This window comes from Loxodonta africana, chromosome 10 (genome assembly GCF_030014295.1).
Source record: "Loxodonta africana isolate mLoxAfr1 chromosome 10, mLoxAfr1.hap2, whole genome shotgun sequence".
NCBI lineage: Eukaryota > Metazoa > Chordata > Mammalia > Proboscidea > Elephantidae > Loxodonta > Loxodonta africana.
In genome coordinates, this window is record NC_087351.1 from 101,906,411 (window position 1) to 101,921,282 (window position 14,872).

The following is a 14,872-nucleotide window of genomic DNA, read 5'->3' on the forward strand; positions in this document are numbered from 1 at the left end:
TGAATTTGGACTGCTAGCCTCCTAAACTGTGAGAGAATAAATTTCTTTTCATTAAAGCCATTCACTTGTGGAATTTGTGAGTTTAAGCTAGGGTAGGAAGTATCAATCAGATTACTAACCTAGTTTCAAGGTAAAAATCAAATTGAAGGAATGTAAGAGTAGAATGAAGACCAGTTAGAAGGCTACTGCAGATGGTGTCTGCTTGGACTTCAGAAAGAAGTGAACTGATTAGAAATATATACTATTATAATATGTATCATATATAGTTTAAAGTATGATAGTATGTAATATATAGTATATGTTAGAGACATTACAATTCTAATCTTATTCACAAACCTTAATTAAAAAGCTTCTGGAAGATTCATCGGGGAGGCAAAATCAACAGGACGTGGTGATAGATTAAGAATGGTGGGTTAGGGAGAGAGAGATACCAGGATAACACCTCAGTTTCTGGCTCGTACAAGGGAATGGACAATGGTGCCATTCACTAGGATAGGGCCCAGAGCAGAAGATCGGTTTGGGAGGGAGAATCAGGAGTACAGTTCTGGACATGCTGAGTTGGAGAGGCTTTTGAGGCATCCAAGCAATGTTAAGTAAACACCTGGATACACACAGCTGGAGTTTAGAGGAGAGATCAGGCCGAAGCTTTGCTTTTGGGGTCTTCAGGCTATGGTGGTAACTGGAGCCAAGGGCAGGATGAGACTACCTAGGGAGAAGACACAAAGTAGAAAAAAAGGAGATAATCTAGGTCTGATCTTTGAGGAACTCCAATATTTATTGTCTGAGTAGAAGATAATTAGCCTATAAAGAAAATGGAGCCAGAGAAGTAGGCTGAAAACAGAGAGTTAACACCTAAAAGCCAAGGAAGAGAATGTTTCCAGAACCAGCAAGTGGTTAAGAAGATCAAATACTACTGAAAAATCAAGTTACATGAAAACTGATACATGTTCCTGGGCTTTGGAGACACACGGTGCTATCAGCGAAGGCTTTTCAATGTAAAGATGAACGCAAAAGCCATATTGGAACGGAGGTAGAAAACTTGTGAGTTAACTGAAGAAGGAGAGCCAATAAATTTAGACATATTTTTGAGAATTTTACCATGAAAGGGAGGAGAGTAGAAATGTGATATAACTAGAAAGGGACTCAGGTTCAAAAGGAAATTTAAAATAGGAGATATATGAGCATGTTTTAATGATGTTGGGGGGAGGGCAAAAAAATTTAATGTGAAAAAATAATGGACAATACAAAGATTGTCTTTTTAAAGCCAGGAAACAAGTTTTGAGATTATTAGTCTCAAGAGGTGGGACAAACTATAAACAACCAAATCAATGCCAAAATTGTAACAGTGCTGAGAGCCTAACAGGGAGATTTCATAGTCTTTCGTCTCAGTCACCTTAGTTTTTGAAGCTGTTTTGGCAATATGGCATATTTATGGGACTCTGGAAAAACCTTTAATTAATCTTTAAAATTTATATGGTTAAGATGCAGTTTACAAAAATCCATTTAAGAGAAAAAATCTCAGCATATCTCATTGTAAAAACCTGTCCCAGAAAGCGAGGTCAGCACGTATAGAAGATGATGCATCTGAAAATATGTGAGTTGCTCTGCAAAGCTGAAAGAAAGAGACTGAGGTACAATCTCAGAGACTGAAGCTGGAGAGATTGAACGCCATCCTAAGGACAGTGAAAAGCCTTTGTCATGCTTTAGAAAGAGAAGGGATGTGATCAAATGTGCTTTTATAAAGGGTCACTATGACTACTGAGTGATAAAAAGACTCAAGGGAAGCAAAACAGAAGGCAAGGGAGACCAGTTATGAGGCTGTTCCACCAGTCCAGTTAAGAGATAACAGAAGCCTATATAAGATTAAAATGGTGAGAATGGAAGGAAACAGATTAATTTGGGAGCTATTCGAGAAGAGACTCTCCAGAACTCTGTGATTAACTAGACAAGGCAAGCAAAAGAAAGAAATGAATAAAATGGTTTCCGGGTTGGGTAACTCGGTGAATGGTCCAATTGTTCACTGAGCTAGAAAGAAAGATTTCATAAATATTTATCCTTGTGAACATATATGGATCTATGGCAAAATTTTAATGGCTATGCAGAATTCAACTGAATGCACTGTACCTATAATTCAATACAAGATATTAACTGCTTAACAAATATTTAAATTTTTATAATTGCCCCAAAAAAGGAAAGATGCGGGCATTTGTTTCAAAGCATAAAGCTACAAACAAAAAGACAAAACCATCTGGTCATTTTTAACAGCTTTATCACCCATTCCATCGATAGCAGAGGATCATTACTGTAAATCAGTAATACCAAGGAATGGTAGTCAAGACCCAAATTTGTAGTTCAAAATTTAAGTCTTTCATCTATGAAGCATTCTTGACCCTCCAAAATCAGGGCAATGTTTTTGAGTTGACATAATTTTATAACAAAAGGAATTTTTATAAATACATATTTTATATTTAATGAAATATATATTATATATCTGAAATATATATTAATAAGAAGGGGGAAGAGTAAAGGAAATGGATAAAATAATGAGTAGTACATATTTTATCTCATTTAACAGGAAATTAAGTTTCTATTTCTAGCCTAATACCATACCTTACTCGAAGTACAGTGAATGAGCCATCCTTCATTCCAAGAGCAAGATGAATTCCATCTACGTTTACAGCTGCAGAGCGAACTGGTTCTTCCATATTACACCTTGCTATTAATGCATGATCTACTAGGCTCCATATCCTGTAACATTTGAGAATGAAAAGGCAAGCAACAAAATTGGGAGATAATATTGCAAAACATGTATCTGATAAAAGCTTGTATCCAAAATATACACCAAAAAACTCTTAAAATAAGAAAACAACCCAATTAAAAAATGGGCAAAAGATATGGACAGATGGCAATATACAGATGGCAAACAATCAAATGAAAAGATGCTCAACATCATATGTTATTAGGGAAATGCAAGTTAACACAGGAAACCCTGGTGGCGTGGTGGTAAAGTGCTATGGCTGCTAACCAAAAGGTCGGCAGTTCAAATCTACCAGGTGCTCCTTGGAAACTCTATGTCGCAGTTCTACTCTGTCCTTTAGGGTCGCTAAGAGTCGGAATCGATTTGACCGCAACGGGTAAGGTATGGGTAAGTTAACACTATAATGAGATCCCACAACAAACATACTAGAATGGCTAAAACCCAAAAACTGTCAGCGCCAAATACTGATGAGGTTGTGGAGCCACAGGAATGCTCGTTCACTGCTAATGGGAATGCAAAATCGTACAGCCACTTCAGGAGATAGTTTGGCAGTTTCTTACAAAGCTAAACATCTAGTAATTGAAAACTTCTGTCCACACAAAACCTGCACATGAATGTTTACAGTAGCTTTACTCTTAGATGCCAAAAACTGGAAGCAATCTAGACGTCTTTCAATAGGTGAATGGATAAACAAACTGTGGTACATCCATAAAATCGAGTATTATTCATTGATAAAAGAAATGCGCTACATGAAAAGACTTGGAGGAACATTTAATTGCTAAGTGACAGAAATCAGCCTGAAAAAGCTATATACTGTATGATTTCCAACCACATGGCATTCTGGAAAAGGTAAAACTATAGAGATGGTAGAAAGATCAGTAGCTGCCAGAGGTTCAGAGGGAAGGAAAGAGAGATTAATAGGTGGATCACAGGGCATTTTAGAGCAGTGAAACTATTCTGCAGGATACTGTAATGGTGGATATATGACATTATGTATTTGTCAAAACCCAGAAAACAAAGAGTGAACCCTAATGTAAACTATGGACTTTAGTTAATGTATCAATATTGGTTCATTAATTTTAACAAATGTACCAACCACAATAATGCAAGGTGTAAGGACAGGAGAAACAGTGTACAGGGGCAAAGGGGTATATGGGAGCTCTCTGTACTTGCACTGAGCCAGAGAAGAAAGCTTCCTGTGCCACTTTTCTGTAAACCTAAAACTGCTCTAAACAAATCAAGTCCATTAAAAGTAACTTGTAGGATTATAGCTGAAATAGCACTTTGAGGGAACTTTTAAAATGCATATATTATAAAAGAAAAGTTCTGATTTAATATAAATGTCTACCCTAAGAGATTAGAAAAAAATCAGAAAAACAAAGCAGACTTTGAAAAAGCTTTATAATTGTATCTTTTAAAGTTTTGTCTTTCCTGTTTATTGCTGGCTTACAGGAAAAATGTTTTTATGTCCAGAAAACTTGCTAAACTCTCTTTTTAATTCCAATAATTTATCTGTATTTTCCTTTGGATTTTCTACATACACAACCACACCACCTGCAAATGACAGTCGTTTCTTCCTTTCATAAAAACACACGCACATACACACACAGAAACACATGTTTTTGGCTTTATTGTGCTGACAAAAGACTGAAGAGAATGGTGAAAGCAGGCTTCATTGCCTTCTTCCTCATCTCAAACGAAAGCTTTTAAGGCATATTTCAACACTATGCATGGTATCTGCTGAAGACCTTCTACCTCTCCCACAGGGGTCGGTAACCTACAGTCCTTGGCTCCAACCTGGTCCGCTGCCTGTTTTTTGTATAGCCTGTGAGCTAAGAATGACATCTACATTTTCAAATGGTTGAAAAAAAAAATCAAAAGAAGAATAAAATTTTCAACACACTAAAATTACATGAAACTCAAATTCCAGTGTCTATAAATAAAGTTTTATTTGAACACAACCACACTTATTTGTTTACATATTGTCTCTGGGTGGTATCAGGAGCACAAGTGTTTTGTGACTAGCTACTAACGGAAAGGTTGGTGGTTCAAACTGACCCAGAAGCTCCAAAGAAGACAGGCCTGGCGAACTGCTGCTGTAAAGATTACAGCCAAGAAAACCCTACGGAGCAGAGTTCCACTCTGCACACATAGGGTCACCATGAGTCGGGTGCTGACTCAATGGCAGCTAACAACAACAAATGGCTGATTTCAGAGGCAGACCTGAGTAGCTGCAAAACGAATGGTATGTGACATTCACATCACTCTGTTCTGCTGCTTAGCTTACCACAAATTGCAGTGACACAGTTATAACCTGACAGATTTTTTGAGTGCCACGTGTATCATTATACTCCAACCTATTATTATTGTTGCCAGTGTTTATAAATCACGCCAAAACAAGGGAGAAAAGTGGACTTAGAATGGTGCACTTTTTTTCTTGTGCTTTAAATCAAAGTTTGCAATTCAAGTCAGTTTCTCATATAAAAACTTATACACACATTGTTATGTGACCCTAGCTGGTCTCCCTATAATGTGACAGCACACTCCCCCTCTTCACTCCGTTATTTCCCATGAATGACACACTTTTAAGGCAGAGTGTTACTGAATTAAATGGCAAAGCATTGTGTTTATTATACAATGACACTAACTGTGCCAAAAGAATAAAAAAATATGTCGATATTACTAGACTAAACACTAGTCACATTTCCAACACTCAAGTTTCTCAGGAAAAGACAACTTTCAGTGCAGTCAGTGAGACAGAGGCAAAATATGCCAACCATGCTATCTAATTTTAATCTGGATTTCTAGACTAACAGTTATGTTTTTTGAGAAAAACATGTTTTTCCTAGGTGGCCAAAACCAGGATGTGAAACCATATGCCATAGTCCATGGTATGTTCAATATTCTTCACCAACAGCACAATTCAAAGGCGTCAATTCTTCTTCGGTCTTCCTTTTTCATTGTCCAGCTTTCACATGCATAGGAGGTGACTGAAAACACCACGAATTGGGTCAGGCGCACCTTAGTCTTCAGGGTGACATCTTTGCTTTTCAACACTTTAAAGAGGTCTTTTGCAGCAAATTTGCCCAATGCAACGCGTTTTTTGATTTCTTGACTGCTGCTTCCATGGGTGTTGATTGTGGATCCATGCAAAATGAAATCCTTGACAACTTCAATCTTTTCTCCGTTTAACATGATTTTGCAAGACAGTCAAAGAAAATACATGGAAGTATCTTGTTACCAGAATCTAAGCATCCTTTATCTGTAATCACTAACTATGCTATTAATAATAATCAGTAACCAGTCAGAATGTTATTATTATAATATTCACTGATTTTCCTATAATTGCCCTCCCTATGGTTTGGTTCCTCTTTTTACCCCATAAAAATACTTGTATAATGAAACTGCCCTGGGACTACCTGGTTCCATTTTCAATGGGCAATGTGGTTACCCAATTGGAAATTGTTTTAAATCCTTAATAAACCTCTCTGTTTTAATTTGAAATAGCGTTCGAGTTTTTCTCTACAACACAGGAAAACAATGGTCAGAAAAAAAATAGAAAATTGAAAACAGAATTTCTCATCACATGAGAATTTCTTCACAAAACCGAAAATGAGGCTGCAACCAAAGTGAATTCTGAGTGGTTCATTCATTAGCCAAGCAAGGAAAGCTGTTTACTGATAGTTGTTTGGATTAGAGCAGCTGAAGAAATGTGTTCAGAGAAAATAAACTTGTTTATGACCATTAGCCTTGCAGAACGAACAGTTGCTCAAACAATAGGAGGATACTGGGAGCAACACCAATTGTTGTTAGGTACCACGGAGCTGGTTCCAACTCACGGCGATGCTATGTACAACTGAATGAAACAATGCACAGTCCTGTGCTGTCCTCACGATTGCTGCTATGTTTGAGCTCGTTGTTGCAGCCACTCGGTCAATCAATTTCCTTGAGGGTCATCTTCTTTTTTCGTTGACCCTCTACCTTACCAAGCTTGATGTCCTTCTCCAGGGACTAGTCTCTCCTGATAACACATCCAAAGGAAGTGAAACAAAGTCTCTCGATCCTTGCTTCTAAGGAGCATTCTGATGGTACTTCTTCCAAGACAGATTTGTTTGTTATCCTTGCAGTCCATGGTATATTCAATATTCTTCGCCAACACCGTAATTCAAAGGCATCAGTTATTCTTTGCTCTTCCTTACTCATTGCCCAGCTTTCCCATGCACATGAAGCAATTGAAAATAACATGGCTTGGGTCAGGTGTACCTTAGCCCTCAAAGTGACATCTTTGCTTTTCAACACTTGAAAGGGGTCTTTTGCAGTAGATCTGCCCAATTCAATACGTCGTTTGATTTGCTGACTGCTGCTTCCATGGGCATCAACTGGCAACATCAATAATTAATTAAAAAGCAAGACAAATAATTTTGAGTGGCTTTCCTTGGATCTTGATGAGTCAAACAGGTATTATCAATACCACTCAGTTGTTGTTTATTTGGAGAGTCAATGTCAAGTTTGAGGTGACTGAAAAATTAGCCTCTGTGAACAACTACAGGTAAAAATACTTTCAAAGACATTGAGAAAACACTAATTCAATACAACCTAAAGTGGAATCGGCTAATATGTGCTATGATGGTAAAATATCTGTGGGAGCAGCAAAAAATAGCTTAGGTAGAGAAATTTGCAAAGCTTGTGAAAATACAAGGTACTTAAAGTCTACGTATTATTCTTTAACAAAAAATATTTGAAATCTATCACGTTATTAAACCAGTAGTGTTACTGGTGAACTTTATTTGCTTTCTTGTACTTAACGACTTCAGTTCTGTGAATTTTTGTCAGCAATAGAAGCTGAAAATCTTGACTTCCCTTACCACAAGGTAGTTGAATGGTTTAGTAGCGATAAAGTTTTATTGTGATCCTTTGAGCTCAGAGTCAAGATTGAAATTTTTCTGGGTGAGAAGAACCACCATTAACCACTACTACTGAACTCCACTGAAAGGCTGGCTTTGTAAATTAGTTTTGCTGCAGATTTGATAACGTTTCTTAATGAGTTCAACCTAAAATCACAAGGCAAATGCAGCACTTACATGTGGGACTCACATTGTGGTGAAGTCACAGGGACATCAACTCATGTTTGAATAACAACATCAAGCTGTTTTTTGGAAGCCAAATCTTCTTTCTCACACAAATTTGCAGTGGATATTTTTTCTTAGCTTAATCTATATATATAGGAGTCTCTGGGTGGTGCAAATGGTTAAGCACCAGGCTACTATCCAAAAGGTTGGTGGTTCAAACCCCCCTAGGGGAGTGTCAGAAGAAAGGCCTGTTGTAACATGAACAGATAAAATCTCCATCTAACTATTTTTTTTCCTTATTTTTATCTAAGGATAAACTCTAGCCTACACAAATACTTTATAATTTGCTTACCTGACTGAACGATCATCACTTCCAGTCACAGCCAAAGGTTTAGTAGGGTGGACAGCAAGTGCCCACAGTTCACCTTCACAGTGTCCTTGCATAATTAGGAAAGGCTTATTTCTTTCATGTACCACAATTTCAAAAATTTCACTGTCCTGCGTTCCAACTAGAATGTGGTCACCTCGCCAACAAACACTCCTCACAGACAAACCTAGTCAAAAGTGAATTGTGTTTAACATCAAGGCTACAATAATACAATGCTAATCTGCCTAAATTGATATTAATTTTTGTACCTTCTATGCCTGAGATATCGGACAGAAGAAACGTGCAAGTCCTTGCTCCACACTCACGTTTTCAGTTCTCCACATTGTCTTCTACGTGGAATGATATTTCTCTCATACATCTGATTTCTACCCATCCTTCAAGACATACACTCTTCTCCCTTCTACCTTGTCAAACAACGTCAGCTATAGTCTAGCCACTTCCTCAGCCAAAGTCTTATTAACAGCCTGCATCCCCCAGTAAGTAATTATTCAGGAACTACCTTTATGGAATTGTATCGAATTATTTTTCTCTTGTAATAACTGACTTTTCATTTGTCTATATTTCATTTCTCCAATTTGCTAAAAAATAATTGAGAAGAGAAACCTTTATTGCTCTGTATACCAGACAATCCCTTTGGGAACACTGGAAAAGCTTGTTTTTCTTAGTTTTCTTATGTGTATAGTAATAGGGCTAATAGAAAGGTACTGTGTACTTTACAATGTTGTGAGAATCAAATATGAAAAAGTATCAAATTATTTTATAAACTTTAGGCATAATAAAGTTCAGGAAAATGAATGAAAATAGAATACTATTAACACTGGGTATTTATTATGTGACATTCTTCTAAACATTTTACTATATTAACTCATTTAATCTTATGAGATAGGAAGTATTATTATTCTTATTTTTCAGATAAGCTTAAATAACTAGCCCAAGGTCACACACCTAGTGACTAGAATACAGTTTAAACACAAGTAAGTGTAACTCCCAGTGTTACTTCTGTAATACAATGCCACACTAATGAATAACGTGTTAATTTCTATAGGAAAAGATCCTACCTTATTACATCGATTTTTAAAAAATATATTCCCCAACTGCTGTCAAATTTGGATGAAGGAAAAACACATCTATACTCATTTAAATCACTATGAACAAAAGTTTCCCCACCTTCCCACACACTTTCTTTACAATAGCTTATATGTTAAATAAGGAGCCCTGGTAGCTCAGTTGTTAAGTGCTTGGTTGCTAACAGAAAGGTTGGTGGTTCGAACCTACCAGCCGCTCTGCAGGATAAAGATGGGGCAATCTTTCTGTAAAGACAACAGCTCAGGAAACCCTTTGGGACACATCTACTCTGTCCTACAAGGCTGTTATGAGTCAGAATCCACTCAATTGCATAAACATCTAGTTATGTTTAGCATTCCAATAGTAAAATATTTTCAAAATCCAACATTATCAAAGTACCTGTTACATCTCTCTATAAAATAGGTCCCATTATAATAAACAGTAAACCTAGATGCTCTTTAGGCAAAATTTCTCCTCTTTAACAGAAGGATTTCAATTAAACGTATACAGTATAAAGGGATAAATGTTAAGGCTCACTTATAATTATATTTATAAAACATTCATTTATGTTTATTGAAAGACAGAGACAATCCTCAGCACATTTAGAGCTCGCTTAGTTATAATATATTCTTTTGTTATTACCTTTATATCCCTGGTCTGTTTCCCTGAGATCAATCACAGTAATTGGTTTAAAAGTTAAATCCCAAAGACGAATACAACCATCTCTGCCACCAGTAGCAAAGCCTTCTTCACAAGCATTCATGCTAAAAATTCCTGCCTAAGAGAGGAAATGTTAATTTAACATATGCTTTCTAGGAATCTACTATATGAAGTTGAAAATCCATTTAAAAGAATTCTTATATGACATAGGTATAAACAAACACATCAGAAAGCAAAAAAGAAAATCTAGAAATAAATCTGTATGTATACAGAAACATAACCTATAACCAAATCAAAACCAAACCTCCTGCCGTCAAGACTGTGCCACTTGAAGATCTTATCGTTAACAATGTACCTAGCAGTTGTATGCCATCAAGCTCTCTTCACTTTGTGAAGGATCCAATTGCTGTAAAGCAAGAAGGTTAAAAAAAAAAACCTAAAAGGCTTTAACAATGGATCTTCTTAATTTGACAACTCATTTATATGAAAATCTCATGAAGTACAAAAATTAAATCCCTTTGTACCTCACCGAATGAATCAATGTTATTAAAAAAAAGTTATATTTTTTCTAGAACTGCCCCCAAATTATTTCCCACTGGTAAATGAGATTCAAGAGGCTCTAGCTTTAGTCTACTGTGGCTAATCTAGAATACTTTTAGGTTGAATTAAAAAAAAAAATTTTTTTTCATCACTACTTTGAGAAAGATACCATGCTAAAGCTATGGTTTTAGCAAAACACTGTTATACTAATTTCATATATATCTGTCTGACTAATTGTACACATTAAAATCTTGAAAATAAACAGGCAAATTAATTCAGTTCAAATACTATATTTCAAACAAATGAACTGATTAAAAACAGTATGCTATACTATGCAATCTGTTGTTTTAAGACAAGAAGGGATGTAGTTAACATTTAAAAGCATTTAAAATATTTAAACCTACTTACAGTATGGGCTCCTTGTATTGTTCGTATAAGATTGATTCCTTTCCAAACATATATATCTCCATTGAGTGCACCGGAATATGTTAATTCATCCCTTGCACAGGCTAGGCACAATATTGTCTGAAGGTCACCAGTTTTACCAAAGACACCTCGTTTTGGGGTCAGAGCATTTCCACATAAACTCCAGAACTAAAAAGCACAGAGTATTATCAAATTACCAAAGAAGGCTTATAAAATAGGACAAAACATTTCTATTACTTAATGCTCTATTACAGCAGTGGACTAGAAATTACCTAATAAATTCCCTTATGATATAATAGCAGCATTCAATGTTCACACCCTTATCCTAACGTTGTCCATAGCTATGTTACAGCAGAACAGCCACTAGTTTCAATCCTTACCTATAAGGATAAGAGGGCTGAAACTTCTGGGGAAAAAAATCTACATTGAACTTAGACAGGAAAAAGAACTGGGAATCGGTTAGCAATGAAAATGAAGATACCATACATTAAGAGGAAAAAGACTAAATCAAATGTTTGATCTCTGATGGAGGCAGTAAAGATGTGAAAAAATAACAGTTTTTTAAAAGGTCTAGAATGTTGCTCTCATTTATATTTTCAAAGCTGAGCAACTGCTTTGCTTGTGAAGCTTAAAAATAAGATAGATCCATCTGGGATGATTTGTTTATTCTTGGGAGAAGATAGGAAAGGTAAACATAAATCTTTATAATCAGGGTTTTGCTCTATTATATGGATTCAGGTAAATTTTAATCATTGGCAGAGAGAGAAATAAAAAATAAAAATTGGGCAGGGTAGGAATATACATTAAATACCTCTGCATAAAGAAATTAGGCCTAGAGAATAAATTAAATGTTATAATAAGTAAAGTACCACTTAAAAACATAATTTACTAATATTATACACTTTATTTTAAAACCTGAAGATTCAAAGAATTAAAAATTACTACAGTCATCCATTCAAATAACTGAGTACTTTTATGAATGAAACTTAAATGATTTCTGAACATAAAAGCTCCATAATTCCTGTGCGTAAGAATAGCTGGTCCTCTCCCTTTTCAGCAAGTCCCAATGTGAATCAATTATTTTCTTCTAAATCATTAATTCTCAAACTTGGCCGCACATTAGAATCACCTGGGGAAATTCTAAAACACAGGCTGCCTGTGCCCCAGCTGAGATCAACTGAGACAGAAGCTATGGAGAGTGAAGCCCAGGTATTCAAAGGATTTGGAGATACCGAGAGGGTTATGAACCACTGTTCTAGCATCCAGAGCAATGCTGTCCGACTGAACTTCCGGTGATGACAGAAATGTTCTATATCTATGTTGTCCAGTAATATAATCGCCAGCTACACGGGGCTCTTGGGCACTTCAAATGTGCTTGCTAATGTGACCGAAGAAATGAAATTTTCATTTTATTTAACTTTAATTAGCTTAAAACTAAATAGCTACATGCAGCTAGTGGCTACTGTACCAGACAGCACAGTTTCGGATCATCTCTAGGACTTAGTTTTCTAGCCTTTCAAAAGAAAGAATGTGAACCAAACCAGACCCACTAGGAATTAACCGTTATCACGATCTGTTGCACCAGACGGTGGAGGAAAAGCAAGTATTTCCAACTTGCAGCACTGATTTAAAAGTATATCAGTATAAACATAAAAATGAATATCATCACTGACTACATGGGCTTCAAAACCTGGACTATAATTACAAAGAAAAACCTGGGCTTTCATAAGCAAAGTAAACGATGGCTATCAAAGGCTGAGGTCAAATCGAAGAGCAAATATATTGAAAGGAAAAAGTAACACTTTCAGAAAGCCGACCAAGTGCTAGGCACTTTGATAAGCATTTGAACATATACTGTCTTAATTCTCGTCAACTCTATGAGAGCGGTAACAGCAGCCATAGCTTTCGTTTTTCTGCACCCATTTTTTTTTCTATTGTGTTTTAAGTCAAAGTTTACAATTCAAGTCAGCTTCTCATACAAAAACTTATACACACACTGTTATGTGACCCTAGTTGCTCTCCCTATGTGACAGCACACTCCTCCTCCCCACCCTGTCCATTCAACCAGCTCCTGTCCCCCTCTGCCTTCTCATCTCGCCTCCAGACAGGAGCTGCCCACATAGTCTCATGTGACTACTCGAGCTAAGAAGCACAATCCTCATCAGTATCATTTTAAGTCTTATAGTCCAGTCTAATCTTTATCTGAAGAGCTGGCTTCAGGAATGCTTTTAGTTTTGGGCTAACAGAGTTGGGGGGCCATGTCCTCTGGGGTCCCTCCAGTCTCAGCCAGATCATTAAGTCTGGTCTTTTTACTAGACTCTGAGGTCTGCATCCCACTTTTCTCCCGCTCCATGTGGGATTCTCTGTTATGTTCCCTGTCAGGGCAGTCATTGATGGTAGCCAGGCACCATCTAGTTCTTCTGGTCTCAGGCTGATAGTAGCCATAGTTTTAAGATGTGAAAACTAAAAGCTCACATCTTTTAGACCTGACTCATCTGAGGTCAAACAGCTAAGAAGTGGCAACGCCAGCTCTATCCATGTTACTTTTAGTATACCATTCTCTCTCTGTGATTAAAATTCTTAGTTTATCTGGTTTAATATTCTCACATTTTACTTTGTAAATGAAACGAACAAAAAAGATGAACATAGTGAATTCAAGTTCACTACACCGTAAGTTCCTGTATGGAGAGTGGTTCATTAATCTGCTATCTATATCCCTTATAACGCCTCCCACACAGTAGCTACACAACAAAGAAATATTTGTTGGATTGAGTGTAAGAACATTAAATCCTCGACGCTTAAAAAAGTAATGTCAGAATCTTAAAACTACCTTAAATTGTTAATAGTGTGATATGGACATGGGCCAGAGAGCTAAGTAAACATGACTATTATAAAACAAGATCTTTCCAGTACCTTGATATGTTTTACACCACAGCTGACAAGTTTATTTGGCAGGTACAAATCCCAAGAAATATCAAATATCTGTAAACAAATCAAATTTTTAGTTAAAATACTTGTTTCAGAATCATGTTAATATCATACCCAAAAGACCAAACAGCCCAAACCCCTAACTATTTGTGATGGTTAATGTTGTGTCGACTTGGCTGGGCCATGATTCTCAGTGGTTTGCAGTAACATAATGATGTAATTTGGCAGCTACATAATGATATAATTTGGCAGTTACGTTATGATATAGTTATCCTCCATTTTGTGATTTGATGTAATTATCCTCCATTTTGTGATCTGATGTAAGGGAGTTTCCTTGGGGGTGTGGCCTGTATCCAATATATATAAGGATGCACTGGCAAAGCTTTCCCTTGCTCTGTACTTGTACCCAGCTAGTCATCATCTGGCCTCTGCTTCTTGGCACTTGAGCCAGTGGCCTACCATATTGCCTACCCATCTTGGGATTCATCAGCCTCCAGAGCCTGTGGGCCAGTAACCTGCCGTCTGACCTGCCAATCTTGGGTTTTTCAGCCCCTGCAGCGACATGAGTCAAGAGAAGCCTCCAGACTGATACTTAACCCACAGACTTGGGACTTGCCAGCTTCTTCATCCAGGTGAGTCATTTCATTGAGATAAATCTCTCTGTGTCTACATATGGATAGATAGATATACACTTCACTGGTTTTGCTTCTCTAGAGAGCCCAGCCTGAGAGACTATCCTAATAAAATAAACCAGCTGCTGCCAAGTCAATTTTGACTCATGGTGACCCCAGGTATATCAGCCTAAAATGTGTTCCCTAGGGTTTTTTTTCAAAAGTAGTTTCTTTCAAAAGTTGATCTCCAGGACTTTCTTCTGAGGTGCCTCTGAGTGGATTCAAATCTCCAACCTTTTGGTTAGCAGCACAGCATACCAACTATTTGTACCACCCAGGAACTCTCAATAAACAACAATCCAAATCTCACATTTCAAAATTTTATGAAAAAATAAATACATAAATGCTAAAGAACAAAAACTATTTC

At 36.8% G+C, this 14,872-nt stretch overlaps 1 protein-coding gene across 1 annotated transcript in view; it reads right to left on the bottom strand.

Moving 5' to 3' along the window:
• EML5 (EMAP like 5) overlaps positions 1-14,872 on the bottom strand; it is a gene marked incomplete at its 5' end in the record, with an annotated part of 145,236 nt that overhangs the window by 104,537 nt on the left and 25,827 nt on the right. Inside the window, 5 exons of the mRNA XM_064291859.1 lie at positions 2,611-2,748; positions 8,180-8,381; positions 9,923-10,058; positions 10,889-11,074; positions 13,820-13,888. Coding sequence (XP_064147929.1) covers positions 2,611-2,748; positions 8,180-8,381; positions 9,923-10,058; positions 10,889-11,074; positions 13,820-13,888 — 731 coding nt within the window. The remainder of the gene's footprint in view (positions 1-2,610; positions 2,749-8,179; positions 8,382-9,922; positions 10,059-10,888; positions 11,075-13,819; positions 13,889-14,872) is intronic.